The 16,777-nt window shown below is 40.2% G+C and overlaps 1 protein-coding gene across 13 annotated transcripts in view; it reads right to left on the bottom strand.

The window, feature by feature from the left end:
* The window catches only part of NUP153 (nucleoporin 153), a 105,456-nt gene that overhangs the window by 59,419 nt on the left and 29,260 nt on the right, over positions 1–16,777 (bottom strand). For all 13 annotated transcript variants that reach the window (XM_063632217.1, XM_063632219.1, XM_063632220.1 and 10 more), the window contains 3 exons: positions 3,955–4,203; positions 3,657–3,796; positions 3,330–3,458 (listed from right to left, as the gene is read on the bottom strand). In XM_063632217.1, coding sequence (XP_063488287.1) covers positions 3,330–3,458; positions 3,657–3,796; positions 3,955–4,203 — 518 coding nt within the window. The remainder of the gene's footprint in view (positions 1–3,329; positions 3,459–3,656; positions 3,797–3,954; positions 4,204–16,777) is intronic.

Raw genomic sequence — 16,777 nt, 5'->3', positions numbered from 1 at the left:
ACACTGATGAAAAAAATTTATAAACCACCTAAATGGGAAGATATACCATGTTCATGGTTTGGAAGACTCAATTTTGTTAAGATGCCTATTCTCCCCAAATTGGTCTTTAGATTCAAATGCAATCTCAATCATGGCTGGGCACGCTGGCTCATACCTATAATACCAGCACTTTTGGGATGCCAAGGTGGGCAGATCACCTGAAGTCAGGAGTTTGAGACCAGCCTGGCCAACATGGTAAAACCCTGTCCCTACTAAAAATACAAAAATTAGCAGAGCATGGTGGTGTGTGACTGTAGTTCCAGCTACTTGGGAGGCTGAGGCAGGAAAATTGCCTGAACCTGGGAGGTGGAGGTTGCAGTGAACTAAGATCATGCCACAGCACTTCAGCTTGGGCGACAGAGCAAGATCCCATCTCAAAAATAAAAAAAGCAATTCCAATCAAAATCCTAGCAGACTGTAGAAACAAGCCAATTTTAGGTTTTTATAAAAAGCAAAGGACCTAAAAAAGCCAAAACAAGCTTGAAAAAGAACAAAATTGGACTACTCACATCACCTAATTTTAAGACCTACCGGAAGCCTACAGCAATCAAGACAGCGCAGTTGGCAAAAGGAAAGACACACAGATCAATGGGCGGGCGGTGGGGGGAGGACGGATGGTCGAAAGTCCAGAAATAAAGCCATGTGAACTGGATTTCAACAAAGGTGCAGGCCAGGCCTGGTGATTCATGCTTGTAATCCGAACACTTTGGGAAGCCAACACAGGAGTACAACACCAGCCTAGGAGTACAACACCAGCCTAGGCAACTTAGTGAGACCCTGTTGCTACCAAAAAAAAAAAAATTTAGCTGGGAATGGTGGCACACGCCTGTGGTCCCAGCTACTCAGGAGGCTAAAGTGGGAGGATCACTTGAGCCCAGAAGGTTCTGGTTGCAGTGAGCCATGATCGTGCCACTGCACTCCAGCCTGTGTGACAGAGCAAGGCCCTGTCTCAAAACAAAAACACAAAACAAAGATGGTGCAAAAGCTATTCAATGAACAAAGAACAGTCTTTTTAACAAGTAACACTAGAACAATTGCACACTCATATGTTAAAAAAACAAAAAACAAAAATCAAAAAACCTTGGCCAGGCACACCTGTAATCTCAGCACTTTGGGAGGCTGAGGCAGGAGGATTGCTTGGGCCTAGGAGTTCAGGATCAGCCTGAGCAACATAGTAAGACTCCTACCTTTAATTTTTTAAAAAACCTTTTTAATTTAGAAAATAAAATGAACCTTGACCAATACCTCATACCACACACAAAAATTTACTCAAAATGAATCATAGGCATAAATTAAAACCTAAAACTATAAAACTTGTAGAAGAAAATATAAGACAAAATCTTTGTGACATGGGATTAAGTAAAAATGACTCAGATACGACACCAAAAGCATGAAACCATTAAGAATACGCACACACGCACACAAAAGATGTCATCAAAAGCAAAACTTCCGGTCGGGCGCGGTGGCTCACGCCTGTAATCCCAGCACTTTGGGAGGCCAAGGTGGGTGGATCACAAGGTCAAGAGTTTGAGACCAGCCTGGCTAAGATGGTGAGAAACTCTGTCTCTACTAAAAATACAAAAATCAGCCAGGTGTGGTGGCGGGCACCTGTAATCCCAGCTACTCAGGAGGCTGAGGCAGAGAACTGCTTGAACCCAGGAGGTGGAGGGTGCGCCACTGCACTCAAGCCTGGACGACAGCACAAGACCTGTCTCAGAGAAAAAAACAAAAACAAAAACTTCTGCTCTTCAAAAGAACTTCTGCTCTTCAAAAAAACAACTTCTGCTCTTCAAAATACACAGAGAATGGGAGAAAATATTTGCAAAACATAAAGTATTTGTACCCTGAAAAATGAACTCTCTCAAAATGTATTAATAAGAAAATAACCCAATTTTTAAATGGGTGGAAGATTTGAACAGACACTTCACCAAAGATATTTCACCAAAAGATAGGCTGATAGCAAATAAGCACCAAATAAACACATGAAAGGACATTCAACATCATTAGTCATTAGGGAAGTACAAATTAAAATCACAAGTTGGGGTTACCACTACATGCCTACTAGAATAGCAAAAACAAACAAAAAACCTGACACCACTAAGTGCTGACAAGGATGAACAGCAACTCTTACATTACCAGTCAGAATGAAACCTGGTAACAGCCACTCTGGAAAACAGTTTGGCAGTTTATTATATAGTTTACTGTATACTTACCATATGACCCATCAATTCAACTCCTAGGTATTTGTATTTACCTGAGATGAAAATGAATGCTCACAAAAAACATTCATAGCAGCTTCATTCATAATTGCCAGAAACTGGAAACAACTCAGTGTCTTTTCACTGGTGAATAATAAACCAACTGTACTAACCATACTACTCAGCAATAAAAAGGAACTATTAAAAGATGCAAAAACAGATGGATCTCAAATGCATTATGCTAAGTAGAATAAGCCAGACTCAAAAGGTTACATATGACTAAACGTATATGACATTCTGGAAAAGCCAAAACTAGAGAGAAAGAAAACAGATCAGTGGTTGCCAGAGGATGGCAGGAGGAGGAAGGGTTGACTCAAGAGATACATAAGGTAACGTTTCGGGGTGATGAAAATGTCTGATCAATATTTGATTGTAGAAGTGGTTATATACATAATAATATGTTTTGTTAAAGCTCAAATACTCTAAAACAATGGTAAATTTTAGTATGTGTAATTTATACCTCATTTAAAAAAAAGAATCACATTTCTTGAGATACACACACGTATCTAATACATAAAACATTCACTTAGGTCTAAAATAATGTTTATATACCCTAAATGAAAAAAATATAAGCTATAGCTGTTATTTTCCCAAAGAACAATATTAAATCAAAACTACTGGCCGGGTGCGGTGGCTCACGCCTGCAATCCTAACACTTTGGGAGGCCGAGGAGGGCGGATCACAAGGTCAAGAGATCGAGACCATCCTGGCCAACAGTGAAACCCATCTCTACTAAAAATACAAAAAATCAGCTGGGCGTGGTGGCATGTGCCTGTACTCCCAGCTACTTGGGAGGCTGAGGCAGGAGAATCGCTTGAAACCAGGAGGCGGAGGTTGCAGTGTGGGCTGAGATCGTGCCACCGCACTCCAGCCTGGGTGACAGAGCCAAGACTCCATCTCGAAAAAATATAAATAAAAGAAAAATAAAAAATAAATCAAAACTATTTTTTTGAGCACAAGGTAATTTATTATCCAGTTAAAGTGAAAAAAAAAAAAAAAAAAAAGGTCATCAATCCTTCTATTGCAACCTACCTGATAAGGTGTATTTCGTAGTTTAGACTGTCTTACAGCAGCTGCTGCCCCACCATACGTTGTTTTTCCAGGATAAAAAGGAGAATCTCCAAGCTGACTGGTTTTAAGGATTGAAGAATTCCCAAGTGACTGCACAGAAACACAATGATAAATTATAAGCCATATGAACTCCACTGCAGGTGGAGGTTGCAGTGAGTTAAGATCGTGCTGCTGCACTCAAGCCTGGGCAACAGAGAAAGATTCTTGTCTCAAAAAAATAGAAAAAAAAATTATAAGCAATAAACACTCAAAACTAATGTGATTAAATCCAACCCAGTTAGTACTCACAGGGGAAAGTGTTCCAAAGGCAGACAAGTTGAATGCTGGTTTTTTTGAGCTGGTGGCAGTGTGCTGTGAGAGTGAGTGAGAACGTTCAGCTTCTGGGGACCACAGAGGTGGCAATGAAGTGTTCTTTGAAACAGTTATATCTGAAACAAAATTACATAATCCATAGTAATAACACCAATGCAAGATCCTAGATTTTTATAAATAGAAAATAAAAATTACAACTAACTCAGAAAAAAAAAAAAACCCATAAAATTTAATTTTACTACCCAAATTATGTACTACCACATGTCAAGAATACCTTTATCAGAAGCTCTTGAAGAAAAACCACTGGTAGTTGAGATGTTATCATCATCATGCTGAGAGGTAGAATCTTTAATTTCCTTCACAAGGGAAAATCCCGAACTGCCAATTGGGAATGCCGAGGATGTAGATGGCTGACAGTGTAATGCAGGGGATTCCAACATGGAGAAATTCAGATGGCTCCGATGAAGAGAAGGCCTTGTTAACACATCTGGATAATTTGAAGCAGTACTAGTTGTTGAAGGTTCTTAAAAGAAAAGCATTAATATTATGAATATACAACTTAGAGCAATACACTACCACAAATGGTTTTTACTTTAAGAAAACACATTACAGTATATAATAGCTTCAATTCAAATCACTGGGGCATCCCATAATAAGCCCAATATAACATACTCCTAGGCAAAACAAAGTTTCAACTAACTAAAATTAATTTAAATAAGAGCTAATTTTTTTAAACCAGTAAGAGTGATGTGATATGATACAACAGTTGAAATACAACTATTTTTTGCCAGTTGATTAAACCCATTCACTTTTTTGATGGTGTATTTTGTAATACAGAAAGTAACTTGTGCCTTATAGTCCTGTCATTCTGAGACCATAGAAAAAAGTTTTACCCATATTTTGATACTGTTGGCTTTTATTTCAATATGTCTAATCTTGACTCCCACCTGAAATTAGTTATGATGCAGGAGTAAAGAAAGGATTCGGCTTCACTGTTTTCCAAATGGTTAGCCTGTTTATAACCTAAGGTAATCTCTTAAATAAGCCATCCTTTCCTCAATGATTGAGAAGCCACTGTTACCATATACTAAACCATACTAAATTCCGAGAGTCTTTATTCTTCCCTTCCTCTAATGATGTATCTTTATACTTCCGTACGAGTACCAAATGTTTTAAATATTATGCTTTAGAATAAATTTAAGGCCTGTTGAAGTTACTCCACCCCACCTTCCCGTTATTAAAATATTAAATTATTAAAATAAATTATTTTTCAGAATTTATTTGTCTTCAGGGGCATTTTCAAAAACTTTAGAATTGTTTCTAAAGTTCCCAAAAAGAGGCTTCCAGTTAGGATGAACAAGTGGGACCAGACCAGTCCTTCTACCGTAAACAACTGTAAGACTGGAGAAAAAATATGAAGCTACTGCTTTCAGACAGTGGAAAACAGCACAAAAAAAAACTCACAAGTTGAGCCCTACGATTACCCAGCTCTCTGTCTAGGAACATTTTCAGACCTTGAACAGAGACCTAGAGTCAAGTAAAACAGAGCAGGAAGAAATCAGAATTTAGGGCACTGGAGAGTACTGTGCAGAGAAGGTCTCCCAGAAATCCGCATGGGAGTGTCCAGTGAGCAGACAGGCTGTACATACCTATATCAAGACCACCTAAGCCTTACGCAGCAGCTGCTATGCAGTTGAGAAAACAGAGACACTAGACAGTGTACCGTGCTAGGGGAAAAAACAATGCTGAGGACTCTTCAAGTTTTAGGGCTGCCAGAATTTAGAGATCTCATTAACAATGGCATTCAGCTGATATACCAAAAGGTTTGCCCTTAAAAATAAGGAATAAGTATATAACTAAAATAAGACCTACTACAGATCTCTCCTAAAAAGCCACAGGGAAGACAGAGCTTGGAGGCTAAGGCCCACCACATTGGGAGACTTAGGAAACACCCTGGACTTTCCGCAAATATACATTAACACACCACAAAACTACATCTACAAAAGTTCAAAATTATCATTAACTGAAATGCCTGCTGAAAACAAGAACCAACACTCTTCAGAGGAAGATGACAGAACCAAGAGTCTCTACACATTATCATTCAAAATGCCAATATAGTCAAAACTCAATGTATAGAAAAAAGAAAACTGTGATCAATGCACAGGGGTTGGGGGTGGGGGAGAGTAGGTGTTAGAAACTTTAACCAAAGGTAGCAGACAAAGACCTTAAACATTTAGCATTACAAGACTTTAAAGCAGCTATTTGGAATATGTTCAAAGTTCCTAAAAGAGCCTTAAAATTATTTTGACTAGGATCACACTGAATTTAAGATTTTTAAAAAGAGCTGATAGCATTCCCAACACTGCTTTCCTACCCACCTTTCCTTTGGTTCAGATCTCCTTTATGTCCCTCAGTGGAACTTAAGAGAATTTCTCCTAGAGTGTCACACACTTGTTGTTAAAGTACATAATTTTTTTTTTCCTTTTTTTTTTGAGACAGTCTCACTCTGTCGCCCTGGCTAGAGTGCAGTGGTGCAATCTCTGCTCACTGCAGCCTCCACCTCCCAATTGTTTGATATCGCAAATGGGATCCTTTCCTCTTTTGTGTTTTCTAACTGGCTACTGCTTAAATAAGAGAGTCGTTAGGTATTTTTCAATATTAACTTTGTGTCAATTGCTTGAGTTTTCTTATTCTAACATATTACCACATCCCCATAACTGATTACATTCTTAATATCTAGAAGTGGTGGTGATGGACTTCTACCTTATTCCCAACTTTAATAAGATTGCTTCTAATGTTTCACCATTAAATATGATTCTGGGCTGGGCACAGTGGTTCACACCTGTAATCCCAGCACTTTGGGAGGCCAAGGTGGGCAGATGACTTGAGGTCAGGAGTTCAAGACCAGACTGACCAACACGGCAAAATCCCATCCCTACTAAAAATACAAAAGTTACCCGGGCATGGTGGCACACGCCTGTAATTCCAGCTACCTGGGAGCCTGAAGCACGAGAATCGCTTGAACCTGGGAGGCAGAGGTTGTAGTGAGCTAAGATCTTGCCACTGAATTCCAGCCTGGTTGACAGAGCCCTCTGTCTCAAAAAAAAAAAAAAAAAAAAAAGATTCTGGCCTTTGGTTTGAAAAACTGACATGTTGAGGAATAGTTTCTAAACTCCAAATAGAAATAGTAAATTTTAAATTTTAGCAAATGTCTATTTACTAAAAAGCAAAAATAAGATCATTTTACCTAGTAACATGGTAAACTATATTAAACGCTGAATGATTTACTTGCATTCCTTGATTAATGGTCTCCTCAGTAAGCATTTTGTGATGTGCTGCTAGACTGTATTTGCCATTCTGTAGTGTTCTTCTGTGTGCTATCTTCCTAAAAAATTGTCTCAGCTGGACACAGTGGCTCATGCCTGTAGTCCCAACACTTTAGGAAGCCAAGGCAGGAGGATCACTTGAGCCCAGGAGTTAGAGACCAGCCTGGGCAACATACTGAGACTTCATCTCTGCTAAAAATTTTAAAAGTCAGCTGGGCGTGGTTGCACACACCTGTAGTCCCAGCTACTCAGGAGGCTGAGGTGGGAGGATCACTTGAGCCCAGGAGTTCAAGGCTGCAATGAGCTATGATGGCACCACTGCATTCCAGCCTGACAAACAAAGCAAGAATATCTCATTAAAAAAAAAAAAAAAAAAAGTCTTAACAAATATTTTACAGCTTAAGCAATACAAAACAATTCTGGATTATTGAGTTCCAAAGTACTATAACAAAAAAAAGCCAGTTGCAGATAAAAACACTCAACAAACTAAGACTAGAACGAAACTACAACATAATAAAGTAAAAAATCATGTTTGCAGATGATATAATCTTACATGTAAATAACAGTGAAGATTCAGCCAAAAGCTCTTAGAGCGAATTTAGCCAAGAACCAGGATACAAAAATCAACACAAAAAAATGTGTTTCTATGCACTAATAATGAACAATCTGAAAAGTAAGAAAACAATTTCATTTATAATAGCATCAAAAAGAATAAAATATTTAGGAATGAACCAAGGTAAAAGATGTGCACATGGAAACTACAAAACAGTACCGAAAGAAAGAAAACAGAAATGGAAAAATATCCCACGTACATGGACTACAAGACTAAATATTGTTGGGACATCAATACTATTCTAAGCAATCTACAGATTCAATATAATATCTATCTAAATCCCAAAGACATTTTTTGCAGAAATAGAAAACCCAGCCTAAAATTCATATGGAATCTCAAGGAACCTCAAAATGCCAAAATAATCTTTAAAAACAAGAAGTTGGAGGTCTCAAGCTTTCTGATTTTAAAACTTATTACAGAAGTACAGTAATGAAAACAACGTGGCACTGGTGAGAGAGAACTGGAGGTGGGATGTGGTTTCTCCCTCACATATATATTTTTTTCTTCTCTTCACAAAATCCACAAGACTACCTCACTGATGTTACACATGCTAACCCTGAGGCTTTAGTCACACAAAGAAAACAGCCATTCTTCGGTGCTCTCATAATAGGTAACCATACCTTTTAAAGAATTCCAGGAATTGGTCTTAGGAGATCCAAAATCAAACCAAGGTTGCAGAAAGTCCACCTCAGGAAGGAATGCAAAATAACTGATTTACAGCATTGTTGCCACCGGCCAGACCACTACTCAAGATAATCACCGCAACCAGATATGCTGCCTTGCGTACCCTACCCTGCAGGTGCTTTGCCCAGCCCAGACTGCATACCTTACCCCATGTCAATTCCTGCGCTTTGCCTAATAAAAAAAATTCCCACTGGCTTTTTCCAGGAAGCCAGGAGGAGGATCCTTGAGCCTCACCTCCATTGTTTCCCTTGCGCTCAAGCACAAGCCCTGAAATAAAAGTCCTGTCTGGGTAATCTGCTTGGCTATGTGTCAATTTCCATTACATGGGAAACCAAAGAGCCTGTGGTCTGTAATACTGTAATAAAGAAAGACAATATAGACCATGGACGTGAACACAGGGCCTAGAAATAAACTACCATATATGATCAAACGATCTTCAACAAGGATTTCAAGACCACTCAATGCGAAAAGGACAGTCTCTTCATTAAATGGTTTTGGAAAACTGGATATCCACATGAAAAAGAACGAACCCTTATCTTGAACCATATACAAAAATTAACTCTAAATGGATTAAAGACCAAAGTATAACACCCAAAACTATAGAACTTTTAGAAGAAAACAGAATTTCAGGACATGAGATTTGAAAATGACTTATTAGGTACGACACTAAAAGCACAGGCCACGGAAGCAAAAACAGACAAATAAGACTACATCAAATTTAAAAACTTTTACACATCAAAGGATGTAATCAACAGAGTAAAAGGTCAACCTACAGGATGGGAGAAAATATCCACAAATTATATATTGATAAGGGACTAATATCCAGAACATAAAAAGTACTCCAACCCCCAGTGAAAATGGCTTTTATCAAAAAGGCAATAGGTGAGAATGTAGAGAAAGGAGAATCCTTGTACACTGTTGTTGGTGGGAATGTCAATTAGTACAGCCATCACGGAGAACATCATTGAGGTTTCTCACAGAAACTAAAAGTAGAACCACAATATGATCCAACAATCCCACTGCTGGGTATATATCCAAGATAAAGGAAACTAGTATATCAAAGAGATAATCTGCACTCGCAGCACTATTCACAATAGCCAAGATACGGAATTGACCTAAGTATCCATCCACAAATGACTGGACAAAGAAACTGTGCTACATATACACAATGGAGTATTATCCAGCCATTAAAAAAAAGAATTAAATCTTGTCATTTGCAACAATACAGATGGAACTGCAGAACATCACATTAAGTGAAATACGCGAGGCACAAAAAGACAACTATCACATGTTCTCAAATGTGACAGCTTTAAAAAAAAAAAAAAAAAAAAACGGACTCAAAAGAACTCGTGGAGACAGAATAGAATGACGAATACCAGTGGGCAACTCATGGAGACAGAGAATAGAATGATGGTTACCAGAAGGCGGCTCATGCCTGCAATCCTAGCACTTTGGGAGGCCGAGGTAGGTGGATCACAAGCTCAGATCGAGACCATCCTGGCTAACATGGTGAAACTCCGTGTCTACTAAAAATACAAAAAATTAGCCAGGCGTGCTGGCAGGCACCTGTAGTCCCAGTTACTTGGGAGGCTGAGGCAGGAGAGTGGCGTGAACCCAGGAGATGGAGGTTGCAGTGAGCTGAGATTATGCCACTATACTCCAGCCTGGGCGACAAAGCAAGAATCTGTCTCGGCCGGGCGCGGTGGCTCACGCTTGTAATTCCAGCACTTTGGGAGGCCGAGGCGGGCGGATCACGAGGTCAGGAGATCGAGACCACGGTGAAACCCCGTCTCTACTAAAAATACAAAAAAAATTAGCCGGGCGTGGTGGCGGGCGCCTGTAGTCCCAGCTACTCGGAGAGGCTGAGGCAGGAGAATGGCATGAACCCAGGAGGCGGAACTTGCAGTGAGCCGAGATGGTGCCACTGCACTCCAGCCTGGGCGACACAGCGAGACTCCATCTCAAAAAAAAAAAAAAAGAATCTGTCTCAAAACAAAACAAAACAAAAATAAAAAACCAGGCCGGACGCAGTGGCTCACGCTTGTAATCCCAGCACTTTGGGAGGCCGAGGCGGGCGGATCACGAGGTCAGGAGCTCGAGACCATCCTTGCCAATACGGTGAAACCCCATCTCTACTAAAAATACAAAAAATTAGCTGGGCGTGGTGGCACATGCCTGTAGTCCCAGCTACTCGGGAGACTGAGGCAGGAGAATTGCTTTATCGCAGGAGGCCAAAGTTGCAGTGGACTGAGATTGTGCCACTGCACTCCAGAGTGGGTGACAGAGCAAGACTGTCTCAAAAAACAAACAAACAAACAAACAAACAAACAAAAACCATTTTCTTTGCTCATCCACAAGAAGCAACTCCTCATCCATTCAAGTTTGAGCATAAGATATTGCAGTAATTGAGTCACATCTTCATACTCCACTTCTAATTCTAGTTCTCTATTTCCACATTTGTAGTTCCTTCCTCCATTGAAGTCCTGAACCCCTCAAAGTTATCCATGGGAGTTGGAATCAACTTTCTCTAAACTCCTATTCATGTTAATATTTGGACCTCCTCCCGCAAATCACGAATGGTTTTTCTCCCCCCAATCAGCCTTGACTTGAAACTCAACGAATGTTCTTAATGTCATCTAGAATGGTGAATCTTTTCCAAAAGGTTTACAATTTACTTTACCCAGATCTATCTGAGGAATGACTATGACAGCTATAGCCATATGAAAGGTATTTCTTATATAATGAGACTGGAAAGTCAAAATACCTCCTTGATCCATGGGCTGCAGAATGGACATCGTATTATCAAGCATGAGAACAACATTAATCTCCATGCACATCTCATTAGAGCTCTTGGGTGACCAGATGCATTGTCAATGAGCAGTGTTGTTTTGAAAAGAATCTTTTTGTCCCCAAGCAAGAGGTCTCAACAACGGGCTTAAAATATTCAGTAAACCATGCTGTAAATAGATGTGTTGTCATCCAGGTTTTGTTGTTCCAATTACACAGCACAGGCAGAGTAGATTTAGCATAATTCTTAGGAGCCCTAGGATCTCTGAAATGGTAAATAAGCATTGGCTTCAACTTACAGTCACCAGTTGCATTAACCCCTAATAAGAGAGTTAGCCTATCCTTTGAAGTCAGGCATTGATGTCTCTTCTCTGGCTATCAAAATCCTAGACGGTATCTTCTTCCAACAGGAGGCCATGTTTCATCTGAAAATATGTTGTTTAGTGTAGTCATCTGATGGTTTAGATGTTTGTCCCTCCAAATCCTATGTTGAAATGTGATCCCCAATGTTGGAAGTGGGGTCGAATGGGAAGTCTTTGGGTCATGGGGGCAGATTCCTCATGAATGGCTTGGTACCCTCCCCAAGGTAATGGGTTCACATGATATCTGGTTGTTAAAACAGTCTGGGACCTCCCTACTCTTGCTCCCTTCTCTCTCCATGTGACTGATATGCTTGCTCCCACTCTGCCTTCTGCCATGAGTAAAAGCTTGAGACCACACTAAAAGCCAAGCAGATGCTGGTGCCATGCCCACACAGCTTGCAGAACCGTGAGCCAAATAAGCCTCTTTTCTTTATAAATTACCCAGTCTCAAGTATTCCTTTACAGAATGCAAAATGGACTAATACACCACCTTCGTCAGTGCTCTTAGCTAAATCTTCTGGATAACTTATTGCAGCTCCTACATCAGCACTTGTTGCTTCACCTTGCCCTTTTATGTTACAGAGACAGATTCTTTCCCTAAACCTCATGAATAAATCTCTGCTGGCTTCCAGCTTTTCTCCTGCAGCTTTATCATCTCCCTCAGCCTTCACAGAATTGAAGGGAGTTAGGGCTTGCTCTGGATTACGCTTTGGCTTAAGGGAATTTTGTAGTTGGTTTGATCTTCTATCCAAACCACTCAAACTTTCTACACATCAGCAATTGGCTGCTTTGCTTTCCTATTATCCTTTGTGTGTTTACTAGAGCAGCACTTTTAATTTCCATCAATAACTTTTCCTTTGCATTCACAAGTTGGCTAACTGGTGCAAGAGGCCTAGCTTTAGGCCTGTCTCAGCTGTCCACATGCCTTCCTCACTAAACTTACATACTTACAGCTTTTGGATAAAAGACGGGGAACTCTGATTTCCACTTGAACACTTAGAGGCCACTGTAAGGTTACTAATTAGCCTAATTTCAATACTGTCAGAGAATAGGGAGGCCCTGAAAGAGGGAGAAAAAAGGGGAATAGCCAGTTGGTGGAGCAGCTGGAACACATACAACATTTACTGATTAAGTTCATCATCTTATATGGGTGTGGCTCATGGCACCCCAAAACAATTACAACAGTAATGCCAAAGAGCACTGATCACCATGATAGATACATAAAAGTTTGAAATACTGCGAGAATTACCAAAATGTGACAGACATGTTAGCGTGTGCTGGTGGAAAAATGGCACCGATCAACTTCCTTGACATGGGATTGCCACAAACTCAATTTGTAAAAAAATGCAGTATGTGCAAAGTGCAATAAAATATGTATTTATAAAATTAATATTTAGTAAACAACTAAATTTATTTAGGACTGCCGTATGTTAGCTTTCCAGAATCTGACACTACTTCAACAGCAGATATATAGTCATGCGCCACATAAGAACAGTCAACTAGCTGGGCGCGGTGGCTCACGCCTGTAATCCCAGCACTTTGGGAGGCCGAGGCAGGTGGATCATGAGGTCAGGAGATCAAGACCATCCTGGCTAACACGGAGAAACCCCATCTTTACTAAAAATACAAAAAAAATTAGCCAGGCATGGTGGGGGGCGCCTGTAGTCCCAGCTACTTGGGAGCCTGAGGCAGGAGAATGGTGTGAACCTGGGAGGCGGAGCTTGCAGTGAGCCGAGATCGAGCCACTGCACTCCAGCCTGGGCAACAGAGCAAGACTCCGCCTCAAAAAAAACAAACAACGAAAAGCAAAAAAAACCAGTCAACTACAGAACACATATATAACAGTTGTCCCATAAGATTATGAAGAAGCTGAAAAATCTGTATCCCCTAGTGACATCATAGCCATCCTAAGGCCTTAGTGCAATGCATTACTCAGGAGTCTGCAGCCATGCTGATGTAAATAAACTCAGTGTTACCAGTCATATAAAACTAGAGCAAATACGTTGATGTACTCTATAGAATACTATACTTGGTAATGATAATAAATGACTATGTAACTGTTTTATGTATTTACTATACCTTTTATCACTAGAGTATACTCCTTCCACTTACATAAAAAAAAAAATTTGACTCACAGGTGATGGCTCACACCTGTAATCTCAGCACTTTGGGAGGCCAAGGCAGGAGGCTCACTTGAGGCAAGTTGAAGCCCAGCCTAAGCAACAGAGTTAGACCTCGTCTTGACAAAAAAATTAAAAAATTAGAGGCTGGGACGGGAGAATGGCGTGAACCCAGGAGGCGGAGCTTGCAGTGAGCCGAGACTGCGCCACTGCACTCCAGCCTGGGCGACAGAGCGAGACTCTGTCTCAAAAAAAAAAAAAAAAAAAAATTAAAAAATTAGCTGCGCATGGTGGCACACGCCTATAGTCCCAACTACTTGGGAGGCTGAGGTGGGAGGATCCCTTGAGCCTGGAAGGTTGAGGTTGCAGTGAGCCATGATGGTGCCACTGCACTCCAGCCTGGGTAACAGAATGAGATCTTGTCTTTAAAAAAAAAAAAAGAAAAAGTCAACTGTAAACAGCCTTAGCTAAGTCCTTCTAGAAGTATTCCAGAAGAAGGCATTGTTATCATAGGAGATGACAGCTCCATGGATGTTACTGCCCCTGAAGAGTATCCAGTGGGACAAGATGTGGGGGTAGAAAGCCATGATATTGATGATACTGACTTTATGTAGGGCTAGGTTAATGTGTGCATGTCTTAATTGTTAATAAACTTTTTTTTGTTTCTTGAGACAGAGTCTCGCTTTGTCGCCCAGGCTGGAGTGCAGTGGCGCGATCTCGGCTCACTGCAAGCTCCGCCTCCTGGGTTCACGCCATTCTCCTGCCTCAGCCTTCAGAGTAGCTGGGACTACAGGCGTGTGCCACCACGCCCGGCTAATTTTTTGTATTTTTAATAGAGACAGGGTTTCACCGTGTTAGCCAGGATGGTCTCAATCTCCTGACCTCGTGATCCACCCGCCTCGGCCTCCCAAAGTTCTGGGATAAGTTAAGGAAAAAAAAACAGTACTACAGAAAAAAGCTTAAGAGAATAAGGACATTAAAAATATTTTTGTGCAACTATATAATCTATGTTTTAAGCTAACTGTTTTAACAAGAGCAAAAAATTTTACATTTCTTTACATTTCAAAAATGTATATCTTATTTATAAAGATACAGTAAGTGAAGGTTTATTGTTGAAGAAAAATCTTTTAGTAAATTATAGCCTAAGTGTACAGTGTTTATAAAGTTTACAGTACTGTACAATAATGTTCTAGGCCTTCAGATTCACTCACCACTCACTCACTGACCCATCCAGAGCAGCTTCCAGTCCTGTAAGCTTCATTTAGGATTAAGTATCCTAAACAAGCATACTATTTTTTATCATTTACATCATATGTATCTTTTCTATGCTTAGATATGTTTAGATACACAAATATTCACTATTATAATTGCCTACAGTATTCAGCACAGTAACAGGCTGTGCTGGTTTGTAACCTAGGAACAAGCTACAGCCTAGGTAAGAGTAGGCTGTCTAAGTTAGTGTGAGTATACACTATACTTGCAGTGACAAAACTGCCTAACAATGTATTTCTCAGAACGTATCCCCATAGTTAAGCAACAGATAACTGTTTTGAGAATGCACTGTCAAATTTAAGTGTAATGCTTCAGAGTAAATATGACTGTAATTTCTCTGTTATATCTAGTAAGATCTATATTCATCTTATTGGGGAGTTTAAGTCACACTCTTATGTGACCGCAGGTATTAATTAAGTAGACAAAGGTCAAGGCAGACTATAAGAACTGTCTGGCCAACATGGTGAAACCCTGTTTCTACTAAAAAATACAAAAAATTAGCCGAGTGTGGTGGCGGGTGCCTGTAATCCCGGCTACTCAGGAGGCTGAGGCAGAAGAAATGCTTGAATCTGGGAAGCAGAGGTTGCAGTGGCCTGAGATCGCACCACTGCACTCCAGCCTGGACAACAGAGCGAAACTCCATCTCAAAAAAACAAAACAAAAACAAACAAAAAAAAAAACCAAGAACTGACCGGGACTTACAAGGTTTAAGATAGCAGGATTCAGATCTAAGACAAGCATGAGGCGGAAAAATGCTATCAAGTTTTTGAAGCAGGCCAGGTATGGTGGCTCGCACCTGTAATCCTAAGCACTTTGGGAGGCCAAGGCAGGCAGATCGCTTCAGCTCAGGAGTCCAGTCTGGGCAAAATGGTGAAACCTCATCTCCGCTTAAAAAAAAAAAAAAAATTAGCCAGGCCTGGTAGTCCACACCTGTAGTCCCAGTTACTTGGGGGGCTGAGGTGGGAGGATCACCTGAGCCCGGGAGGTGGAGGTTGCAGTGAGCTGAGATTGTGCCACTGCACTCCAGCCTGTGAGACAGAGTGAGACCTTGGCTCAAAAAAAGAAAATAAAAAAAATTTTAATAAGTTTTTGAAGTAGATATCAAAATACTGCCCACAATTTGCATCTAAATACATCAGGTTAGTTGGGGGTAGGAAGGTAGGGAAATAGGTGTGCGAAGAGAGTAAACAAGATCAGCCGTGACTTGATTATTGTTGAAGCTCAGTGATGGGGAGCCGGGGGTGGGGGGTGGGGCGCATGGGGAGTGCGGGGTGTCATTGTACTATCCTCTTTATTTCTCTAGGTTGAAAAATTTTCCATAATAAAGTTTAGAAGTTATACACAAACGTGTGTATAATATACATGTAACAGAAAATCTTCCTCATACATTTAATAATATAATGAATAAAATCAGTTTGAGTTGACCTTGGCATAAATTCATCCTGCTATTTTCATGAAAATACAAATACACATAAACTGTACAGAGAATAAGAAACTCTCCATGTCTTTCGCACCTAAATTCTTGAAGTTAGTTAATCCTTACAAATATGCTCATTAGGATAGAAAAGATCATTTCTATAGCTATCTTAGAAAAGATAGTCACTGTGGATATACTAGAACTCTCTAACCAAAAGGAAACAAATCTCATAACCAGGAAACAGAGGGGGGGAAACAGAAAAAGAAAAGCCAGAGTCCCTTTCACTGGCCAGAAAAGAAAGTAACACAGAGGCAGTCAGCTTAGAGATCTACCAGCTAAAGCCTCAAGATGGCTGCTGGTAATATATTTAAAAGCAATCTTGAAAAGTACAGACATTAAAACTTAAGTTACTCTAATAAAAGTAAGTGAACATTCAAAGAATACATCTAGTTGAACATTACTAAGAAAAATTAGATTTGCCATTTCTCTAAAATAAAAACCATTCTTTCAGGGCCA

The sequence above is a fragment of the Symphalangus syndactylus genome, chromosome 23 (assembly GCF_028878055.3).
Source record: "Symphalangus syndactylus isolate Jambi chromosome 23, NHGRI_mSymSyn1-v2.1_pri, whole genome shotgun sequence".
Lineage (NCBI taxonomy): Eukaryota > Metazoa > Chordata > Mammalia > Primates > Hylobatidae > Symphalangus > Symphalangus syndactylus.
The sequence above is the reverse complement of the archived record's forward strand: the minus strand, read 5'-3'. Positions and strand labels throughout refer to the sequence as shown.